Below are 24,304 nucleotides of genomic sequence, written 5' to 3'. Positions count from 1 at the left end.
GTACCTCTCTTCTGACCAGGGACACAACAGACCAGGCTCCAGCACGGAGACCTCATGGGAAAGGGGAGTTCCTCTCTAAAGGAGCAACTGGAGTGCAAGCATCCCTTTGAAAAGCAGAGCACAACACTACAGGCAGTATTGCATGAAGGGATGCGGCATCTGTCGTTCTGCACTTTTTTGTCTGCAGTAGCCTCAGCCATGCAGCTCAGACCTGCACCCAGCTCCAAAAACTGCAACAGTCTGGGGCTTTCCAAGTTTTGAGACCAGGTTCAGACTTGGCCTCTGGAGCTGGATATTAGGTCTGCATTTCTATGACAGCTGCAGAGACCCCCAGAAGGCAGAGATGGAGGTAACCCGAGAGAGCTCCTTGCCAGCCTCCTGCAGGCCATCCCAGGCAGCTCCCTGCTCTGCACCCACTAGTGTGTTTGTGAGACCAAATGCAGTGCATAGCAGTTGAATAACTGATACAAGAACATCATCTCCCAGCTACTTCCCTTGCAGGGAGAGAGATCTTCATCTCTACCGCATGTACTACTCACTCCTGAGACCTTTATGGGTCCCGTTACTCAGTGGTCAGCTCTGATGTCTCCACAGCAATCAGCTGTGCCATAACAATGACATATGCTCGAGGAATAGGCAGAAGGAACAGGTTAACTCGACCAAGATTTTGTCTCTGGGACTTATTTTTTTAAATAAAGAGAACCACATAGAAAACATCGGCTTTCCCACTGCAAAGGAAGACTGCAGTGCTTTCCAGTGCATCCCAGCTCCTTCAAGGGGATCCCACCTCAGTAATTGTTCTGTACAGAGGGAATGCTAAGCCCATTATCCTCTGCCTGTGTAACTGATACCCCTTCCCTCTCAGGGTGCTCAGCTGCTGGAAATCCTTCTGGATAAGGGAAGGGGAGCAGAGAAGGGTTTGCCTCTGACAGGCTGTGAAATCAAGGCTCTGCCAAATCCATGTCCAACTCGTTAATCCACCCACCAACTCAGATGTCAAAGGGAGGCTGAATCGCTCCTTTGTCTATGGAGCATGAGTGGGTGGGGGGGTGCTTCTGAAGATGGATGTGGATCAATATGTTAATCTGTTAGTATGCAGGGCCTGAGATCATTATCCTCACTACAACAAGCCTGGTCATTCTCAGCCATCATCTGAAGCATTCCACAAGCACCAGGGCTGGCAGCCAGCTGACCCAGCCTCTTCCTTGTGTGCTCCATCCCCGTAACACTATGCACAGAGAAGCAGGTACCTCTCTGGGCCAGAGCTAAAAGCTGACAGCATGTGGATCTGTATTTTGGCTTCCCATGAGGATGGATAAGAGAAGATGAAACCCACACAGGTAAGTATGTGGGTGTGGAAATGTCATATTGAGATAAGGATGCAACTGAGTTAGGATAGCTCAAAGCTGACCATTTTTCCTTTGGCCTTCCTAGCACTTCAGGGCATTGTCCTGGGATCTGAGAACACAGATCATAGAATCACAGAATCCTAGAGTAGTAGGACCAGAAAGGACCTGTAAGATTATCAAGTCAGGTCCCCGGCCAGAGGGCAGGAGGGCTCAAACGAGCTCAACAAGGTGCTTGTTCAGCCTCCTCTTGACCACCTGCAGGGATGGGGATTGCACCACCTCTGCTAGGAGTGTTCCAGATTCCAGATACCCTTATGGATTCACTTGCATATCTCCCTGCTCCCACTCTCCTCTCCCAGGAAAGCCAAGCACCTTGGCATCTCCTTCCCTGCATCCAACATGTTCCTGCTGGGTGGAGGAGGTAGAAGCAATTCTCCTTTGACCCTGTTCTGGCTGTGCCAGTGCCAGAGGGCAAACCTCTCTTTCTGTAGGGATAGCATTGGTTGGCACGGTAGTTTGGGTAGGGTGCAGTCAGTTGCTGGGATTCTACCCAACGTGGCAACCAGGCCTATTCTAAGGAGGGCTAGGTAAGTCCGAATGTCTACAGTACATGCCAGCAGTCTGTCTACGCTAGGGCTCCTACTGCTGCTCCCACCCTGCCTGGATAGAAAAGTCTTGTGTAGACTCAGCCCAAGTGGAAAGAAGCCAACAGGAGAGAAACATGGCCACACAGGGTCTCCTGTGAGCAGCAAGCCCCAGACAGGTCAGGTGGTTCATGTCAGCCCTGTAAAGCATTAGTTCCGCTGCACAGCAATAGTAAAATATGAGCCTGGAACAGACATCTCCCAGGCCCCCGAGGGGGATGGTCTGCCTGGTACATGAGCCCTTCCGTCAAGCGCGGGAGGCTGTATTTCACCCGCAGTGACAGCCAACTCCCAGCTCAGAGACGGAATACAGAGGGTAATTTTTAATCAAGTCCTGGGGCTACTCCATTGATGCTGGCTTGGAAGGACCCCAGGAGTCTGCCTGGGAGCCTGCCCCTCTGGCTGGGCTGCATCTCCAGGGACTGGAGTTATTAGAGCAGGAGATGACACAAGGGGTTTTTATAATCCTTATTATTACCTATATAGAGTAAACCCCAGGAACCTAATTTTATTCTTTCCAGCCTTCAAGGAGCATTTCCCAACTGGAACTGATGACCGTGCAGTTTGAATACTCCACACTCCCCTCTCCATGTCCCCAGCTGTCCACACAACAGCACAGTCCGCATGCAGCACACATGGATGCCTGCATGTAAGGACAGCCTCTGTTAGCCTCAGGGTCCAAGGGCTGCGCTTCCTCTTACACACTGTGGCTCTGTGCAATTCCAAGAACAGCAGCCCCTTCCTACCCTGTCCTAGCTGCCAAGGACAAAGATTTCCCATCCTGATTCTCTCCCTGCGGCAGCGGGATGTCTGGTCTGCGGGAGGAGCAAAGGGTGGCTAATATTCGAGCAAGTGAGGATGGGAAGGAGGAGAATAGAGACTATGATGCTAGGGTGGGCTGGGTGGAAGAAGAAATCAGAACTGGACCAAGCTTCCCCCACCCCCTGCCAGGCACCTGCACTCAGAGTTTCCAGGGCAGTTGGAGTGAGCTGGAGGAATCTTTCCCTCTATTTCTCACCATCATGGCCCCATACACCAAGGCCATGAGCAGGCTTCTGGGGCCATATTCTGATGTCGGTTCCAATTTGAAGTAAGCCATTTGAAAGCAGCATGGTTACACAGATGTAAGTACAGCGATCAGACTTGGCCCCTGGCTCCAGCCTGACTAAGAGACATAGTTCACAGCCTCTGGAGGGCCAGCCAAGCATCCAAACTGACCATGGGAGCCCCGGAAGTTTGCTCATCACTAAGAACCACATGATCCGAAAGCTGCCCAGACAGATCATCCATTGCACGCAATCCGTAACCCACAGCCTGCCAAGAGCTTTCTGTGCCGCTCCCCAAGCCACCGAATTACTGACCCTGCGTGGCTATCCCCTCACCCTGCATCACAAAAACAAACCCATCTGCGTGGGAAGTGACCCTGAGTGCAGCTGCATAAGAAAACAAACAGCCCCTCTTCAGCGTAAGAAATCAGTGGCTAACATGAGTTCCCAGGATGCGGGCAAGTCTGTGCTCCCTCAGCTCCTGTGGTCACTGTCCTCAGCCAGTCCCAACACAGAGCAGGAATCCATGTAACCCAAATGCATTGCCATCGCATAGCAGTGTGATCACCAATTGGCTCTACTGTTGAGCTTCCAGGGTGGCCTGGGGCTGCAGGAAGGCTTGAGGTCCCAGCCTTGCCCTCCCCAGGTTGTGTGTTGGATTGGAGCCAGCCCAGTAGGGATAGCACCTGCCCCCTTTGAGTGGTTGCAGCCACTGCCCCTCTCCAGTGATGCCAAGGGCATCTGCTCTGCCCTGCCATGGAACCCGAGGTGCAATGGGACCCCAGCCACTTCATTTGCGGTCCGGGTGAGCAGCGTTTCCACATACCCAGTAGCACCCTGGCCTAGTGCCCGTTAGGTCTGTAAGAGAAGAGAGCTCCTCTCTAGAACTGTGTGCAGACAAGGCCTGATAGCTTTCTACAGCTCTCTGACCCTGGACCTCACTGAAGAAGGAACATTTAGTTAGCAGTGAAAAGCAGCCAGCTGTAGGGTGACGGCAACAGCAGCACTGCTTGCCAGGTATAAGACAGATACGTGAACAGTCCTCCATGCAGCAGGTGGAGTGGTTTGCTCAATCTTCACTCAGTGCCCCCTTCTGCACCCATCATTAAGATGGGGAAACTGAGGCATAGAGCATTAAGTGATTTGCCTGCAGTCACCCAGAAAGTCAGTAGCTGACCTGCTAACTGAACCTAGGTGGCTGACTCATAAGTATGTGCCTCTCTGTAAAGTAAGGAAACACAGACTTTTTCACTGCAACACATACAGTCAAAGCTGAGTTCTTTGGATGCATCTGAGAGGAGCTGCCCACAGTTTTCCACTGGAAATTACATGTGCCATTCTAGTCCTGACCTTACTTGGCTATTTGTGTAATACAGAAATACTCATGCATGTTGGATAATGCCCACACATATTTCCACTCATCACAAGTGGCTGGCTTAGTACACAAACCCACTGCCTGGCTTTTCTGCCCATACTCAGAGCTAAAAAGGTCACCCCGGAGCCTAATATAGCATGTGGTGTGGACTGTACTCCCTCAGATTTACGGGAATGAAGCAAGGAAAACCAGGTTGGTATCAATAGTAGGAAGGAAGGCTGCTTATGTTGCTGACACAATCTTTCCATTACTATCCTTGTTGTCAGAAGGTTTATGACACAATTGTGGGCACCACACAATGGTGGAGAACATTAGCTGGGGTACACCATGAAAGGCAATTTATAACCAAGCTTGGAGAGATTGAACTTGCTCCATTTTAAATTAGGACAGTTTTATGGCTTTCAGATGCTCTTGTGAGTCCTTGCAAGTCAAAAGCACCTTGTGCTATTTTTAGAGGATATTTTGCAGCCCATCAGTGGAGCATGCAAGCAGGGGGACCTCTGGGTATTTTGGGGGGAAAGGGGAAAATATTGCGCAATGATCCAAGGTGTTTAAAAGGGCAGTTCATAATGGCACGTGACTTCAAACCCATCCAGAGCATAACAGCACTGTCAGAGGAGCTGTAAAACGCCCAGTTTCAGTGGGCAGGTGTGAGCCCTGGACATAAATCAACACATCCCTGATGTGGCTCCATAGCCAAGTAGGTGGAACGGTGCTTGCGCTGCGATTGGAAAAAACGGCCTCCCCACCCCCTGTCACTAGTTGCAGAGAGGCAAAGGAGCCATCAGCTGCCCCTGGATCACACCAGGGTACCATCCCCCTGCTGGTGCAGTATAACCTGGGGAGAGGGGAGGACCAGAGCCTTGACCTCCATGCCCTGACCTCAGCAGCACAGATATTTGAGCAAGATGACCTCTCTCTCTCAAGCAGGCCACAAATACATGGAGGCCCCCTTGCTTAATCTTGGAATTCCCAGAACTGGAAATGGGACTCTCTCATTGCCATAATGGCAGCAGGAGGGGTGCCAAGAAGACCCAGCCTTGCTTTCTGTAGTGCCCTGGCAAGGCAACACCTGCAAAGTCCAGCTGTATTGATGGCACCAGTACACCAGACACAGGGGCCTCTGCTCCTATGGTTCTGAGGATCTTGTGACCAGTCCCACATACCTTGAGAAGCCAGGCAAGTGGAGCTGAAATACAGCACTGGGAATTTATACTGTCCCAAAGGCAGCTAATGCCAGTCAGATGGATCCATGGGGACTTTGCCTAGGCTGGTGGGTTAGCCATCAGTGCATGGCCCTTTGGGACTCCATTAGGAGCATGTACAAGGCCCAGGTGGCTACACTCCTGAGTCTGGCCTCCTCCATGCTGGCCATGCCACTTGCCTATTTGTTCCTCCTGACCTGCAAGGGGAAGAGGGGGAATTGTCAGAGGGAGTGGGTTGGAAGGGACCTCAGGGATCCTCCAAAATAAAGAGCCTTTCCTGGTCTCCTCCAGTTCTCAGCCTAATCAAATCCTTCCTACTTACATTCCCTACTCCCCAAATCTCTGCATTGTTTCCCCCCCCAACAGGAGAGCAGCCCCCTGCCCATCTGGAATGGCTTTTAGAGCCTCCACATTTTAATTCCAATAAAAGAGCAGCTATTTCATGCTCTATTGCCAGGGCCCAGAAAGCACATGGCTTTTCCGCAGCCTTCTCCCTGCTCACGATTAGAGTGTCACAGGGCACATGGCAACGCGACAGGCTGAAAGTCTATAGGGAAGGCAGGAGCTAGCAGCTTGAGGCCATTGCCATATCCCATCAGTACTCACTGGGACAGACTCTACCCAGGGCCTTAGCAAGGGGCGTGAGAGCAACACCACAGGGCCTTACCCATCCAGAACAGATCATGGTGGTGGCTCAGTATCTGTCAGTGCCCAAGGGGTGGGGAAAGTTAATGTCCTATGTCCCCATCCAAGTACAAGACAGGACATGGATGTTGGGTTAGAGCCCAGGGGAGGGTCCAGGGAATACCTCAGGGTCACCATGTGTCATGTTCCCCCCAGGCCATGGCACAGGCAGGCAGGACAGGCTGAACCCCAGTGCAGACCTCCAGAGCAGCGTATGCCCAACATTAGAAGCACCCCCAGCTCCCCTCCTGCTCCCTCTCCTGCAGCCTGCCCCCTTCAGCCCCAGTGCCCCCCCACTCACCCCTTGTCATCTACTCCTTTCCCTTTGAAGAGGTTTATTTTCAGAGCCCAGAGTCCCCCCGGCTTATTTTCTTTAGCTGTGTCATTTATTTCCAGTTGACTCTTTGCTTATTTGCACTGGGCTGTGTAATTATTTCTCAGGAGAAGCCGGCTCAGCTCCAACGAGGCCAGTCACCTGACTCAGAGAGAGACTGGAGTCACTGAAAGCCATTTATAACCCAGCCAGGGACCACAACCAACATCCCGTCAGCAGGAGAGGTGGGGGTGGGGGGGCAATAATTATGGTGAGAGGGAGAGGGGCTGTTCCCAGAGGGAGGAGAAAACTGAAGAGTGTCTGGTCACCAAGAAAAGAGACTGTTCATTGATGCTGAACTGGTTAGCTCTCGCTTGTCCTTGATGATCCAACCTGTCCACAAAGCACAGCTGCTTTCATGAAAGCCGTTTTTGATTGTCAAAGCACAGGGCTTCTCACACTGCTACTGGTTTGGACCAGAGAGCTCTTGGTGCCATGAGCCACCTACTTCATAGCACCAAGAGGGGCTGCAGTGTAATTTGCTAGAATGGTTGGACCACATTGTGGATGGGGTAGGAGAATCAGTCAACCCAGGTAAGAGGCATACTTGTGGCTTCCCATCCCCGCCATGGGGAAATGCTGCAGACCAGCACAGTTCCCCTAAATGCCATGTCCTGGGCATTGCAACCCCTTCTGAGGCATACACACATAAGGGGTCACAGGCCAACATGCTCTAGCACAGGCTGCAGGTAGCAGCTTTTAGCATAAACTGAACAAGGCTGCAGGCAAAGAAGAAAAAGCACAAGTGGGGAGAAAGGGTGAAGGAGTACAGAAAGCTGTACTCTGTGCACTTGTGTGCAACACTCCAGGCCTTAGTACCCCTCTTAGCCACAGGCTGGCCATATCATACATGGCAGATAGTGGCTGAATGGCCTGGGCTCCCCTCTGCCTTGGGGATATGTTCTGGGCACACTGCCCCTATTTGTGTAGCAAGTTTATTATATTTGCTTAAGGCTCTAGGAAGACTCTGGGGACCCATGCCAGCAAAACGAAGCAGCCAAGTCTAGTTCCAGGTGAGGCACCCCACGGAGCAGCGGCCCAGCCTCAGCTCTCAGCACATTTCACCCGTGACAACTTGGCCAGGAGGGAAAGAATTCTAGTTCCAGGTGGAGTTTCCGTGCGGCTGGTAACAGCTCTCAGCTCCCCAAACCAGCGCCGGATCTTGCCCTCTCCCAATGGCCACTGGAGCATATGTTCCCCAAGGACTGGGCAGTAAGTTAGGATGAGGGTCTAGCTATGGCCAGGAAGCTGTTCTAACATGCTACGCTTATCTGTCACTCGCTGAACGAGGCTCCCTGTTTGGCTGGATGAGGCCATGTCACAGGGACAAGAATGGCAGGAAACAGCCGAGTCTGTGGCAGAGAGAAAAGGCACAGCAGAGCCGTGCATCCTCCCTACACCTGTGTGCTCTGACTCACCTCTCTGTACTACATCGGGAGCCAAAAAGAGGGCAGTTAGAGCTTGGACATGGAGGTGCAAGGGAGGCAGCATCCATTTCTGAGCTACAAACCCAATGCACAGACCTGCCTAAATACAGAGCCCATACAAAGGCCACACCAATGCATACATCCACACAGCAGCATGTGCCCAGCAGTGCCCGGATGCATGCATATTGATGCAGAAAGCTGTACCCACACACCATAGCTATACCACCCCATCCACAGCAATGCATGCAAACTCTAACGCTCAGTCACACAGATGCACAAGTGCATCCCTACTAAAACAGATCTGCACGCTGGCACATAGGCATGCACCACCACCCTAGCCTGCAAGAAGCCGAGGCTGGCATACAGGCCCAGCTCCTGGAGTATGCAGCCAATTCATAGGCACAAGCACCAACAGCCCCCACAAAAGCATGCCCACATGCACAGCCCCCTACTAACGCACAGATGCAGGCAGTCCCCAGATACAAAGGCACTTCTAAAAGAAACCAAAGTAACTGCAAGAGGGAAACACCAATGCACTTGCACACGTACCATCCAGCACATGTCAGCAGGGCCTGGGAGTCCATGCAACTCCCTGCCAGCAGGGATAGAAAGCTACTGGGGTTACAGGCTCTGAACCCTGAGGTGCTGAGACAGGTTTAGGGATCCTGCAGAAGGCAATGACTGTCCCCAGCCTGGCCTAGCCTCCTCACAGCTGCTCCTGCTGTGCAAGCCTCAACCCTAGTCTCCTTGACATGAGCCCTGGTAGAGGAAGAGGTAAGAGTGAGGAAGAGGACTGGGGGACTTAATGCTGCTGCTCCACCAGGCACTAAGGCCGCTGCAGTCCCCGTTTTTTCTCATGCATTTCAGGGAATGTATACAAGCGGGAGGATAGGAAAATAGTGCTGGAGAGAGAGGCTCAGTCCACAAGGCTTGGGAGGTCTGAGTTTTCATTTGAGCCATATAGCTGCCCTCTTTGGGTACAACAAAAACCCAACTTTTTGACAACACTACAACTCAGACCCAGCTTCTGCAGCCTCTTGGGACAGCATGTTATTTTGAGGACAGCTGTACTGGGGAATCTGGGATCCCTGAACCCACCTGCTACATCCTGGGAGCTGATCTCAGCTTTGCCTGTCTGGAGGTGGGAAATCCTTAGTTCCCTCTCCCCCACACACCCACCTCTGCAGCCTCTCCACTGTCTGGGACCAGCAGTTATTTTCATTACAGCAAGGCGGGCATGGGTCCTCAGCCATGCCCATGACATCACACGAGGGGCAGGTACCACTCAAAACTGTGCATCTCCTTCCTCTCCCAATTTGGAGTACAAGCTCTGACGGGCAGGAGCTGCACAGGAGATGCGACACCCTGGGACTGCCCAATGCAGGGCCCTGCCATCTGCCCACCTCATGCCAACTGCTGGAGTCCTTGGGTCTTCACCTCCCTCTCAAAGTGCACATGGCCCTTCTCCCGGGACACTCCTGCTCAGGCTGGGGCGGTCAGCCAAAGCTGCTCCCAGACCCCCTGGCAACTACAACCTTCAAGGATTTTCCTACAGAGCAGTGGGACAGGCAAGCTCTAGGCCTCTCTGTGCAAGGACCCGTCTGCCTGGGGAAGGGAACTGCAACCCCTCCCTCCCCATGGACAGCCCCTGGTCACACAGGCTGCAGAGAGTGTGGCCAGCCAGCTGCAGCAGCCTCCCTCCCAAGCCAGCTGCTGAATGACTGAGGGCTGCAAACCTACCCTCCAGCAGACCAAAGGACTTTGCTACCCTCCTGGCATGGCACAGCCTGCTGGCAGGGGCAGGGAGAACAAGCAGCAGGTTCCTAGCCTGGACGGTCCTACTCGTAGTTCTGCAATTTCCTCAGAGATACAGGATTTCCTTTCCTCCTGCTGCTGGCAGATCTTCAAAGAGCAGCCAGAGCTGCCCTGGCTCCTCCCAGCCTCCAGCTGGGAGCAACCTGGAGAAACTCCGTGGTGAAAAACAATGAGATGCATATGGATGCAGGACAGGGCAGGGGGCCTAGAGTGTAGACAGACATTGGCAAATCTGACTTCCCTGGGGATGCCCTGTGGGCAGAGCAGCAGGCTGTGTGCTCTCATGCAGGGCACTGCTCAGCTGGCAGTCTGAAATGCCAGTCTGTGGACCAGGGGAAACAGCACTGAATTCACACCTTGGCTATGCAACAGGCTCAACTTTTCCTGTGCCACTGAGACACAGACTGTCCTCAGCAGGGCCAGAGCATCCCTGCAACCCCTGGGCCATGAAGCCTCATTACTACTTGGAGATCAGCATGTTCTACCACTTGCCCTGGCCTCCGGATCCAGTGTCCCACCACTGTGTCGGGTGGAGCACAAGCAGCTCTAAGCTCCTCTCCCTTAGCGCACCCAGAGCCCCCTGATATCAATGCCAACCCCACCAGGATTCATCCCATGCAGGATCCTAAAGTCATTTGCAAGCCTGGCACCCTAATGGTCATCCATGCACACAACTCTCACTGCTGTTGCCCACTCCAACCTAAGCAACTACTTCCCCATGTCAACCCTCATCAGACCCCAGTCCTCCAGGCTCGGAAAGGCTCCTGGTCACGCCAGCCCTGGGGCAGACGCCAGGGCATTTTTTCTATTCTTAAACAGCAATAATATTTTCCCATCTCAGAATAACATTGGCAAGGCCACTCATGCTTTATTGTGTCAGAAAATTTTCCCCTGGCAAATTCCTCAGCAGTCTGGGAGCTTTTCTATTTGCATTAATACAGCTGGACATTCCTCCTTCTCCAGCATGAGAAAGATACGGAAGAAGGGCAGGAGAAGGTGGAGTCAAAGGGATAGGGGCTGCTCTCTATCTGCTATTCCCCCAAGCTTGCAGAAAGCCAATAATTCCCTCCAACTCTCAAGAAGCAGAGCAACGTTTTTGGTTTTTTTTTCCTGGTACTGTAACTATCGGCACACAACCCCCCTATCAGGACCTGCAGTAAAAGGATCCATCCCTCATGGTTACCTCAGACTGACTCCTATCCACATCTGAGCCAGATGGGATCTAGGACTCTGTGCATCAGGTGTCACTCAAGGGGTGTCACACAAAAGCGCAGAGCATAATTTCCCTGTCTTCCAAACTGCATCCAGTCAACACATCTGGCTGCTCAGGTCTGCAGACCATCAGGACATAAGGGGAGATACAACAGAACATCTAATCTAAGACCCCAGTCTGGTATGTGGGCAACAGTGCTGCACTAAGGGGGTTTGTCTCTCCTAGCACCCAGGCCTTGGTCTGGATGCCCTGTCACAACAGATGCCATCCAGCCTTCAGCCCAACCCAATACAGATCCAGTCTCCCCACTCTTGGCTCATAGGATCCTAGGGTTGGCTCAGGAGTCAGCAAGTCCAATCCCCAGCACAGATGCAGGTTGTTCTACTCCTGAGCCATCCCAGGCAGTTGCTATATCTGGAGCTATAGTTCAGGCCCCATATCTAGTGCTTTAAAACCTGGGCATGCCCCTTCCAGTCATGTTCACCTGGTGATGTGGTGATGAGAAGTACTAGGAGCCCTCCATGAGTGGGCCCCACACCTGGTCCTGGGGCTGTGCATACATGGGATAGAGCAGAGCAGTGCAGTCAGTGCCTGTCAATGGGGACAGTGTGTGGCTCTGAGTCCAAGAAGGGAAAGGCAGGGTTATGTGGCTACACTGTGCTCATCTGCAGAGCTAGGCGGGTTCTTTCACAGGAGAGGAGAGCTGCAGGGCAAACCCTCTCAGCAACAAATACAGCCGCAGCTACCAAGATAGGGGAAGAACCAAGACTCAGTACCAAGAGCCACTCCCTCAGAGCTGCCCCCATCCTGAGGCTGACGTCAGCAACGTCCCACGGGACACAGCCAAGGCAAACAGCACTGCACCCATGGTCACCTGCCACTCCCTGGCCTCCCAACACCATCGCCCCTCTGCAAGCCAGCACCTTTCCCCTCCACCCCCTCTTTGCAGTACTTGGAGACAAGTATGGAGCCTGGATCTGCTCAAGCAGACTCTGTTTTGTCTAACAACATGGCTGGGAGCAGAAGGAGCAAAGCCTGCTGCTGGCACAACAGATGAGAAAGTGTCAGCAGGAGCAGGGACTGGCTCTAAGGGGAACAGCGCATTGGGAAGGGAAGCCTGAATGTCCCCCACTCCTCCCCTCACCCTAGCATTCACCCCTCCACCATTGGCAAAGCCCTAAAGGAAAGCCCAGCAAGCACCCACGCACCGCACAGCTAGAATGGCTCAAAGACCAGCACCCACACCCTCAACCTGTGCTCTGTCCTCTCCTTTCACTATGCCGAGGCTGGCCCTGCACTCCCCACACCTAACGCACACCCACCACAAAATGTCGCAGTGGCCTAGCAGGAAGGTGGCCTGCCTTCGCTCCCGGCATGACATTTCCTGCGGAGCAGAGAACTTGACTCTTCAGATCAGGGATCAGGTGGAGAAAAAGGGGATTGGCATTGAGAAGTGACCAGAGAGCACAGCATGTCTGAAGAGCCTTCATTGCTGATGTTGCTCCGGAATACAAGACCCCGGCTTGCTTTTCTGCTCCCAGTGTGGTGATTACGCAGCTCTCAGGAAGAAGGGGGAAGCATGTAATTTTGCCTTTAGGCCACAAGAGATGGATGTGGAGTCCCTGGGAGACACTCCACACAGAGCCCTAGGATCACTCTCGTAGGGTGACTTTGCAGAGCAGAACTCCTCCTTCAAATGTATAAAAATAAGAGTGTCCTGATCACTAGTGCAAAGCTGGGCTCTTGTACCTCCTGTTTTGAGGATCTCAGAGCTTTGGTGTTAATATTAATACCTAAGATCCATGCATCCCAGATGATATGGCTTCATGGGCCCAGTTTTGCAAAAAAACTCACTCTGGTGCAAGGAGATACGGTGGCATTTGCTTAAAGCCTGTGAGAAAATTAGTACCAGATGCCCCACCTCCCAGTCTCATGCTGTAGGCCTGAAATCAGTACCCCTCCACTTCCTGTGGCCCACAAAGCCCCAGTCCACTTTGGGTGGTCGGGTATGGATAGGTCCAAATCATGATGGGAACAGTTTCCACCCCAAAATGTAGGTTTTCCAAAACCAAAATGTTTCACCAAAATTGTGTCAGAACTAATTTTCAATGGAAAAAGACATCAAAACACATTGTCCCTTCCTTCTTAATGCTGGAATATCCCCTTCCAATTCCTGTTAATTCTGTTGGATGTCTCGTGCTCTTGTGTTTTATGACCAAAGGCTTCTGATAGTTCCAAACTGCATGTGTTTTGGGAGTTTTGGTTGACAGGAGATTTCAGCCTGTTTCCAATTTGGAACGGGAGCAAGGTTTGAAATGTCGGGAATTTCCCAGGGAGGTGGAATCCCAGTTCCCAAAAGCTGCGCACTGGAAGCAGCCCAGTGTCCTGGAGCCAGCAATTTGAAGGAAAGGCACCTTCTGCAATGCTGAGGTTATCAATTCAGCTTGGATGCTCCCAACTCACTATGGGAGCTCTGGGGAATGGGGACCCACCTTCTTCCAGCCCTACCTTGCACTGCTGTTAGCAGCAGCAAGGGCACAGGATTGCTGCTTTAAGCTAGCTGGGTGAAGCAGGTGCCTTCTTCCACAACCAGCAGCAGGAGGGGTAGCATTGCCACCTGGCTCCCAAACTCTGGATGTCCAGCCCCCAGCACTTCTGGGTTCTGCAGATGTGCCAGAGCCAGAAGCTTATTGCCAAGCTACTGGCAAGATGGAATGAAACCACAGCATGGAGCAGGGAGTCAAGACCCTATATCCCAGCTGTACTATGAGCCCTCTGAGCAGCTCTGGCAGGTCATGGCACCTCTGTGCCTCAGTTTCCTCATCTGTAGCTATACTGATGGTCCCATGGAGAATACTGGAGACCCATTGCTGAACAGTGCCCTACATGAGGAAGCCACTAAGGTGGCTCACCGAAGTGCTGCAAGCCATGCAGAGGGGTGGGGTGGGGGAGGCTTTACTGCCCAACTCCACATCCCAGATGGTCCCTGGTCACATCTCAGTATCAATCCCCTTCCCCCACCTGATCTCTGACCTGAAGAGTCAAGTTCTCTGCTCAGCAGGAAATGTCATGCCAGAGGCAAAGGCAGGGCACCTTCCTGCTAGGCCACTGGCACATTTGCATGGTGCAGATATGTAAAGGCTGCTGTAGGGAAGCAAGAGGGGGCAATCAGCATGCTGCCTGGGTCTCACATGGACACATGCACCCAGCCACTTGCAGGCTCCCAGAGCCCCATGGCTGTGGAGTTCCTTTCCTTCCACCCCCAGCTTGGCATCTTCAGCAGGCCTTGGATCTCCTTCCTGCTCTTGCACAACCCACCAGGCTCTTTAAAAGACAATGAACGCTCTCACTCCCGTCCCAGCCAACCACCAGCCCCCAAGCAGGAAACTCCCAGCCTTATACTCCCATTGCCAGCTCCTTACCTCTGAGCCCTGGCTGTTTCCTCAAGATCAGCCCTGACGATCTCTTCCCACCTCATGAAGAAAAGAGTGCCCAGGACACACAGTCCCTGGGTTTTCGCCCTGGCTCTGCCAAGCCCTTGCTCATTCATTTCAGGAGGGAATTTCAAGTCTTCTTTAATTAGTGCATCTATGAATCACAGCCCTGACAAAGCTATTAACTCTTCTGTGGGATGTCTCCTTGTCAGCCAAAAGTAGAGAGTCCAGATCTCATGCTTCTAGCCAGCATTTCCATGGGGGAAGAGACGTGTGGATATCTCCACAGCACTCCCACATCACCCCATCCCTGGAATCAACAGATACGCTACCACAAAGTTTGGTGCCAGCCACAATTCCTGCTCTGCGGCCCCTTTACCCCTGGGACAGCGTTCTCCTCTCCCTTGCTGCAGTGTGCCCTGGTGGCAAGGAAAGGCAGAGCTTTATCAGCTGCAGCCTCCTTCCAGAGGGGGTATGCAACTGGCCAGTCCCACCCTCTCCAGCGAGGGTGCCAGTCAGCACAGCAGGGGATGCCAGGAAAAGTCATTCAATCTGTCAATAAATCTAGTCACAAGGCAGCTGTTCTTCTTTGTAATTATCATGCAGGAGCCCCAAGGGGTTTTCTGGATGGGAGGGAAGATGCAAAGTATCTGGAGTGCCCATTAGCTCCAGGCCCCCAAACCTGTTCCAGTATTTCTCAGTGGGCCTCAGAAATTCCTATTTGGATGTTCCTCCAAGCTCCCTTGCCTCCCCTGCAGTGTCCTGCCTCCACAGGAGGGAGGGCTCTGTGGCACTGCCCTGCTGCACACACTTCCTGAGCTCTGACAGCACCAGGTCAGAGACGGCCTTTCACAGGCCTGTTTCCAAGCAGCTGCAGCCTCTTGTGCAAGTAAATCCAGGGGACAATGCACTGGCAACCAACAAGCTGACACAGGGTCAAGGGGGACGTTCCCTTCCACAGCTCAGGTTCTCCTCCTCCTGCGGGGGATCCATCTAGGAATCCAGTTTCAGTTCCTCCCCCCACATGCCCTGAACACGCAACCCAGGCCAGGGGCAGGGGCACTGGTGCTGTCCAACCTGTATGTTTGCCTGGCCAATGCCCTGCTCTGTCAGTCTCCTGCTCCTTGCCTTCCTTGTTGATCTTCTTATGGACACAGGGCCATGCTGAGTGGCTCTAGCCTAGGCTCCATTTTTTGGTTGCTGTTTCCTGCTCACAGCCCAGCTCTGGGGTGAAGCCCCAGTGGCATCTGTTCACCCTTCCTCCTTCCAACAAGTCACCTGAGTCACATGGGGTGCAGACAGAAGTTACATTTGTCCCACAATCAGCCCCCTGAAAGCACTTGACAGCCATGCTGTCGCATACATGCACAGCACTTTAAAAGTGACTGATCATGTGACAAGTTAAGCCTCATCAAATGAGGGATCAGATAAAGGTGCTCCATTTTGGAGCGCCTTAGGGGATTTGTGCTCCCTAGGATTAATTTGTAGCATGATCAGGGTTGCACTTATGCAGCCCAGCCCCGCCCCGCCCCACCCCGGGACTGCCTGCAGGGAGGGAGCCAGCTGTGGGTTGGGGTTTGCCCAGCCTGAGCTGGAGCGGGATGGGTGGATTGGAGCTCCCCCTGCCTCACGGCCCCTCCAAACCCCTCTCCAGCTCAGGCCAGTTGCCAACCCACAGCTTGCTCCTGCTCCTGTCTCCCCCCTCCCTTCCTGAAAACAGCACCAGAGCTGGGGAGGGGCAGGGCTAGGGAAAATGGTGACTTCTCCACTGCGGACAGGCTCCCTGGGCTCCTGCAGCCACAGTCTATCCCCCTGCCCCCCCAACCCAACAGGTGAATGTCTGGCAGGGTGGGGAGGGCCTCTAACTCATGGCACTTTATGTAAAGCACCATGAGTTACAGTGGGGGCCTGCCCTCTGGCTGCTCCTCCCTGAGGCAGCCTGTCGAGAGCAGAATGGTCCCAAGCAGTTTGCCTACAGCTGTCTCTGACCCTCTCCCCAATCTCGTGAGACAAGCTGTTGTGTGGTTAAAACCACAGACATTAGCCTCCCCTCCCCTCTCCCTTTGTGGCTAGTCTGTGCCATTTTGAGGCCCAAGCTCCAGCTCACTGGACAGTCAAGGGGAGCGCCAGCACTGCTTTCTGCTACTGCTGGATTTGAAGCTGCCAGAGCCCTGCCTTCGAAACCTTCATGGAGCCAGGAACATGTGTGCCACTGCAGACAGCTGGCACAGGGCGCAAGTCTGGTGGGGACCTTGGCACAAAGCTGGGCCTCCCACATAATCAGGTGGGCTGAGCAGGACCCCACACCATGGTAGTTTGAATTGACAGCACCAAACCATCCACACCAAAGGTCTCTTGGATTTTTCTTCCTCTGAGGCTGCTGGGACCAAGGAGCTGTCCTCCCTCCCCTATATGCCACTGTAAGCTCCCCACCCCCACTCCATTTCCCCAGACATTTATTTTTAACCAAGTCCCCATTCTGGAATGGAGTTTATTCTGGAGATGGGAGATTCTCACAGTTGTCCTCAGCACACCCCCTGCAGCGATACTCATAAAACAATGAACACTGCAGTGTGGGGAAGGCTGACTTGTGCTCCCAACCCCTCCTGTGTAGGACTAGCTGCCTGTCAAAAGTGACTCACTCATCTCCCTCAAAATCCCTCCTTGCCACAGGCAGAGCTTCCACCCTGTGAACACGGGGCAGGTGGGGTGTTGGCATAGCTGCTTCTGGCAAGCTGAGCTGCACACACCCATGGATTTCAACTTCCTCCCCGACTCCTCTACGTATCCTTTCTCTTGGAGTGACAAGCTCTTGGAGGCATGGGCTGTCATGGGCCAGGTTTTTGTACAGCACCTACCAAAGTTGTACTGTACCTGGCACAATGGGAGACAGCAGGATGCTACTGCAATATACACGAAGGGAGGTAGATAGACATATGACACATTTACAATGGGGGAAAGGGCAGGAGTTTTAAAGAAGCCTGTAATTTACCTGTGTCAGCCACAGCTGCAGGGCACCAAGTTAAACTTTCAGTAAAGGATAATAGATTCTTATGGATAAGCAAGGCTTTGCAAAGAACTCAAGTGACTTAAGAGCCTGTAATTCATCTTCAAAGTTACTAAAGTGCTTTGGAAACAAAATTCTTCTGGCATCTGTAGGGACTCATTTCTAAGGAGAGGGTCTCCAGCTTCCCACACCCAGGGCAATTGGCCCATCCCCACCTGACATCAGGAAGACCCTTCCACCCACAGGATAGTACCGCACTACTGGCAGCATGACTGGGGCTTATCCCAACCTCTGAAAAGTCAGGACCTGGTGGTCATTGAGCAGGGCAGTGTGACCCAGCACAGCAGCTCTCTAGGGCTCCCTGCAGCCTCCTTACTCAGAGGAGAACCAGCCCAACTCAACTCAACTCCCAGCAGGAACAACTTCCTAGGACAGGAGATAGGGGGTTGCATGTGGGTAATGAGCCATGAACCAAGCTGGGAATGCAGGCAAGCTGCCCCCTCCCCACCCCAAGGGCTGGGACCAGGGCTGGAGTGTAGCAATTCTGGTCCTAGCTGCCCACTGCACCATGAGGAGCAGGAGAAAGTTCCTGTCACTGGCACCTTGAGGGATGGAGCTGGGTTCAAAGGACCTGCAGCTCCTACAGATTATTCCCATGTGCTCCCCACACAGGCTATGTCTATTTGGTTTCCAGGGGAAGCTACCTCCCTCCTTCTTTGTGTCTTGAATCTACATGAGTGGCCACCTAAGGAGAGGCCTTGACCTCCTCTCCTGGCCACAGAGCTCGGAGCCAAAGGCCAATTCCCACTCCCACAACATCCAGATCTGAGGCAGCAAATCACCATGCATACAAGCGTTGCCTCCCCAGCGCTGGGGCTCTCATTAGCCACAGGATTCACTTGGCTTGGGCCAAAGCCAGGGAGACATCTGTCCAGGGAGGAGGGGGAAGTGTGAGGCTGGAGCTGGCAAAGTCAGCTCTCCTCTTTCTGCATCCACTGCCCTACCAGCAGTGACTTGCTCCTCATCAGCTTTCTTGTGGTTGGGGGAACAGCCCTGTTGGGTGCCCACAAGCTTTCTAGACATGCACTGTCCAAGACAGCAGGACCTCCCCCAGCCGAGCTTCAGCACAGGGGAATGGTGCTGTAGCCCCAGGCCTGCCCCTTCCACAGCACCGTGCAGATCCAGCTACCCCCAACCAGGAGACCACACGAGGGGTGATGGGGCTAGGGGCACAGCTACAAAGACTGAGTGAAGACGGTAAGATCCAGCCTGAGCCTCTGTCTGGGAACCCCTCCCTAAGCCTTTTCCAAGCACTCATGACCTCTTCTGCCCCCCTTGTGTTGCCTCTGTGCTGCTCCTGGCTCCAGCCCAGGCAAGGTGCCAGACTCTCTGGCAGGGTCTGCCCTTGGGCACTTCCAGCCTGGCCAGGAGAACTCTTAATTTCTCAGGTACAAACTCAGTGCAACCTCAACTGCTAGGGACAAAGCCCCTGGATGTGGGGAACATTTTGCCTGGCTCTGGTGCTTCACCAGCTGTGACCGATGCATGCCATTCTTGTGCCCAGTAGCAGCTGGTGTGAGAAGCATCAGGACAGAGGCCGAGTCTCAGTGGGATTAGGGGACTCCTGCCCAGGCCACAGGTCAGCATTCAGCACTGCCTTTCTCTGGAGAGGGGGTAGCAAAAGGCTGATGAGATTGTGCTGCAGTAGCCCATGCTGGTCACAAGGGGGTGCTGGTGGCAGCCAGGGGAGTCAGGACCAGAGCCAAGGATGTCCTATAATAGTGGTTTTCAACCTTTTTCCATTTGCGGACCCCTAAAAAAAATGGAGGTGTGGACCCCTTTGAACAGTAAGTGTGGGCATTCACATATTTTTGCTTGATCATAGTCATCTTTTGCAGACCCTTCAGACAGTCTATGAACCCCTAGGGGTCTGCAGACCATAGGTTGAAAACCACTATCCTATACTATCCCATCCCAGTCCATACACACCAGCGAGGCAGCATCCAAAATGATGCACTGGAGCCCACAGTACTGCAAGCTGATTACTGCATAGTGTAAAATCACCCAGGGGATCCCAGAGAGGACAGATGAGGAGGGAGCAGGGTTGGTGGCAGTGAGGTTGGGGGGGAATCCCTTCTAGGCATTTCAGGTTCAGTTGCTGATCTAGGAACTGTTTCACCTCTGTGGGGCATGGAGCCTAGGAGACATCCTGCAGAGACCAGCAGCTTGGCCACACACCCGCTCTGCCCATGCGGACAACTGCGCTCTGGGCACAGCTCGAGTGGTAGAAATGGAGTGCCCTGCCTGACATCTTGTGGGGTAAGGAGGGAGGCACCACTGGCCCCAGCCCAACCATTGCCAGTGCCTGCAGGGGATGTGAACATAGGGATAGGGAAGGAAGGGAAGCACAGAGCCCAGCCAGCCCAGTTCATTTTAAATCCTACCCACTTCCTTGTGCCCCACAGCACCCAGCCCTGGAGGTGCGGAGCATGGCACACACGGGCACTGAGGGTCGTGGCACGTGATCCGTTGAGTACACGCAGGCAAGGGAACATACCGGGGCATGTGGAAAGTCTCAGGTGAACATAACCCCTTCACTTCCCTTGGGGGTGTGAATTGCCAATACCCCTGCTCTGACCTCCGGGGCTCTCAGCGTAACTACGGGGAGATGGGGCTTTGGCTGCATAAAATTTACAAGCGGGCTCTCACTCACAGGACGACCTCCTGCCCCCAGCCTCATTCATTCACTGCCCCTCACACACACACCCCCACATTCTGGTGACATTGCCCCACCAGGTGCCACAGTCCCTTCCTCACATGCAGCCCCCTCCCACAGCAATCATTCTGGGCCTCTGCCGGGTAGCTTCAGTTTGGCTCCAGAGCTCAGCAAGTTCTGATCCACAGCTCCAATCTGGCCCGGATGCAAGCCAATAACCCAGCAAGCGCTAAGTGCAGAGGAAGAGTTGAATTGCCCTGTCACAATTGCAGGGGGCATGTCAGGAGCAGCCCTCCAGAGACAGTCACGGTTACCTTTGTAAGACAGGCGGAGTCGGGGCATGTTGGTCTTGGTGTCCTCACAGCTGGCCAAGAGAGTCCCACAGAGCCACCAGGCTGCCAGGGCTTGGAAGAAGAGTCTGACATGCATGGCCTGCTGCCTGGCTCTTCCTTCCAAGTCTGCCACAGGACGCTCCTTGTACTGTGAGTCAATGGGCTTCCTCCGGCACTCCTTCCAGGGACAGCTGTGGAGGTCCCAGCTGGCCGGCGTGTGCTCAGGCAGCCTTCCCCACCCTGCCTCTCCCCCCGCCTGCCACAAGGAACTGGCTCTGAGGAGTCTACTGTGAGTTTTATACAGTAGGGCTCCACCCAGCTCCTCTCAAGGAGATTGCCACGGCGCAGGGACAGGAGACCCGCCTTTCCATCCCGCTGGCAGCTGTGCTCTGGGGGGCAAGGGGGGGGGCTGGCCGAGGTTCACTTCACTGCAGCCTCTGTGCTCTGCCTGCCCTGCTGAGTTAAAAGAGGCACCAGGCATTAAATCAGCTACCTCTGAGGTGCCACTGACTCCCAGGCAGTTACACTGGGGACAGATCTGGCCCTGTGGTGCAGCAGGTTTCTTCCCCTGATCTCAGCCCAAGCCCCCAGCCACACCACAGTTTCCCTCTCCCAAAGCCCCCAATGGATGCACTTTTTCCTTCAAAAAGGTGCCACAAATCTGGATCAAGCAGAATGATTGCGGGGGGGCAGGGGAGGTTCAACCAATTTCATAATGGGCTGTGCACTTAGTACAAAAAAAAAAAAAATTCACACTCCTCCACCCCTGTCCCTCTGGCCTGGCTCAGATCTGCCCTTATGCTGATCAGCACAAAGGATGTGGGAAGACTGACCTGCCCCCTCGTGACTCCTAGGCTGAGGCTCCCTGGGGAGAGATTTCAGTTATGCATATGTACAGCACCAAGCACAGTGGGTCTGAGCTCAAAGTTGGGGCTGTGAGGCACAAGAGAGCTAGAGAACAACAGCAACTGCTGCAGCTACCACTGCCCCTAACCTGTAGAGAAAGAGCCCAGTCCCAGACTGCAATTCAGTCCTAAGCACTATGTTCATTTATACCCTATTAAATGAAATCACACTAGGGTTCTGACAAGCCCAGAGCTAGCAGCACCTGAGTGGGCTGCCTTCATTCTACAACCACAGTCCTATTGCTCCCTGCCAATGAGCAGCATGTGAAATAATAATGCTGAAAGCCTGGGACTAAGTCAAGACACCTGGGTTCTATTTAAAGTACTTACCATGGCCCCCAGTAAACATTGCATGCACTTCTTCTAGCATGCTGTGATCTAGGGCAGTGCTACTGGTGACATGATAGAGATCAGGACATAGGGCACAGAGGGGCTATGTGACCCACTCAAGACTTCACAAGGGGTCTGTGGCACAGCAGGGGAGTGAAACCAGCTGTCCCTATGCCCAAATCCATGTCTTTTCTCTAGTCTCAGCATTAGCACCAAGTCTCAGTATGTCCTCAGTCAAGGGGCCAAGGCTAATGTTTCTGAAAGCAGCATCTGGTTGTTGGTATCTCTCTTTCCAGGGTGTCCAGGATGGCCTAGCGGTCAGGGGTGCTAAGTATGGACAGCCCCTAATCAGTCAGCACACCAGGCACTGTACAGATCCCATCACTGAGGCAACCCAGAGTGCACAGCACATTATGACAAAGACCCAGCCATGCAAGAGACTTGGGAATGAGGTAACTGCACACTGCACACCGAGGCACCATCTTGTTACATTTACTCTATTGCCGGCTCTGAGCATTCACTGACTGCAAGTCAGGATAGGGGAGAAAAAAAAGCCCATGACTGGGTCACAAAAGACAAGATCTAGAAATAAAATCAACTTTTAAGTTGGCCTTCTGGACTGAACCTTTCTGGGGCACTTAGGTCATGTTTTCAGCCTCTTCTCCAGCATCACCAGGACGAAAATAAACATCAGTTATCATAAGACACCCAATAATGTCATCATCAAACTATCAAGAGTGCCTTTAAGCCTGCTAAATCACCCTTCCCACCTCAACCAGCCTCCCACCTTTCAGCCTCATCTTCCCAAAGCAAGCCCCTAGTTTTGATTCCAGTATCCTTAGACCCCACTTTCTAACTGCTCAATCTCTCTCCTCTCCAGAAAAGAGCTCACATGCAAAGGAAACCAACCAAGCAGATCCAGGAGTCAGCTGGTGTCTTGCTGTGAACAAGTCACAAATCTTAATATGAAAACAAAGATTTTCCCATTTAATTTTCCCAGATTTTCCTTATTTCCTGTATCACACATTCCCCGGAAGGGCAAAGAAACCAAATCCAGCAGCAGCCTCATGTTACCGCGGCAGAATCTCAAAGTGAAACTGACCAGAAACAAAAGTGAAACTGACTAGCAGAGTTTCACTCTCCCCCCCTGGGGAAATGCTCGGGGTAAACAAACAGCAGGAGAGGGAATCAAAGGGAGGTTTAAATTTCCTGTTTTAGTTACCAGTACAAGCAGCTGTTTAAAGGGATTTAAAAAGGGGGTGTCTCTGAACCATTTCATAAGTATATTAAGATCCTGCATGCGCACACACTTGCTGCCATAGGCAAATCCCAAATTTTCATAGTTTCATAGATATTAGGGGTTGGAAGAGACCTTTTAGATCATCCGGTCCAGCCCCCCCCTGCACTTGGGCAGGAAAGACTGCTGGGGTCAAATGACCCCAGCAAGGTAGGCATTAAGATGCTTTTTTGCAACAAGGGGGTGCAGGAACAGCAACCAGTGCTTCAGAGGTGGCTATGCCCTGGCTCCTAGCCTCCCTCTCCCTCCCGGGGTGGGTAGACCATGCTACAGAAGGAGCAGCCATGGACTTTTTTAAAGTCCCAAACCAGGTAGCAATCCTCTCCTCCTGCTCTCGGCATTCCCTCTCTTCCTCTCCTCAGTGGCACCAGCCTTCCCCTCCCTTCCCCCCTCTCCTGCTTGCTGCTGTCCCCAGCTGTCCTGGGCAGGGAAAGCTCCAGAGCTTGTCCTGCCCCACTCCAGCCAGGCTGCACAGGGAGCCAGGCTCAAGTGAGGATAGAGGCAGCAGCACTAGCAGGAAGGGTCCCCTACCCTAAGCCTGCTTCCAGGCTGGCAGGGAACACCAAGGAACTGGGCAGGGAGAAGGAACCTGCTTTCCCGCTGCCACTGTCCCTGGCTAAGCCCAGCTCCCTGTGCAGCGCAGCTGGAGCAGGGCAGGAGAAGCTTTGGAGCCCCCCTCACCCCCATAGCCAGGATGGTGGCAGAAGTGGGTAGAGGAGGGGGAGGAGCCCCTCAGCACAAAGGGGAACAGAAAGGAAGATTCTTACCTTCTTTGGGGACTTGAAAAAAAGTTCTTGGCTGTTGCTCCCACAACGTGATCCAAAAGTGAGGGTGTGTGCCTCTGCATCCCTCTGGATCCACTCCTGCAAAGCCATCAGATGTAACGGGCTGGAAGGCAGGCACCTGTAGCCACAGTTGGGCACCCAAAAGAAAAAAAGGCAGCCAAACTGCCTCAGTGTTAACAAGAGATTAACAGGGGGTCGGACTTGATGATCTATTGAGGTCCCTTCCAACCCTAACATCTATGAATCATCTATGAATCTATGAGAGGTCTGTCTGACCATGCTGATCCTCCACCACGTTGCCCAGAGTAAGACAGCATGCACAGAGCAATGGGTACCAGGCCCCTTGGGTCCCAGAGGCAAGCCCTGG

At 53.2% G+C, this 24,304-nt stretch overlaps 1 protein-coding gene across 2 annotated transcripts in view; it reads right to left on the bottom strand.

Annotated features, from left to right (window-relative positions):
- The window catches only part of SEMA3G (semaphorin 3G), a 63,822-nt gene extending 42,768 nt beyond the window's left edge, over positions 1-21,054 (bottom strand). The window contains exon 1 of one of the 2 annotated variants that reach the window (XM_014600140.3): positions 20,603-21,054. In XM_014600140.3, coding sequence (XP_014455626.1) covers positions 20,603-20,717 — 115 coding nt within the window. In that variant the 5' untranslated portion in view covers positions 20,718-21,054. The remainder of the gene's footprint in view (positions 1-20,602) is intronic. The other variant, XM_006275133.4, reaches the window with a different exon arrangement.
- Between the last annotated feature and the right edge of the window lie 3,250 nt (positions 21,055-24,304).

This window comes from Alligator mississippiensis, chromosome 12 (assembly GCF_030867095.1).
Source record: "Alligator mississippiensis isolate rAllMis1 chromosome 12, rAllMis1, whole genome shotgun sequence".
Classification (NCBI taxonomy): Eukaryota; Metazoa; Chordata; order Crocodylia; family Alligatoridae; genus Alligator; species Alligator mississippiensis.
The sequence above is the reverse complement of the archived record's forward strand: the minus strand, read 5'-3'. Positions and strand labels throughout refer to the sequence as shown.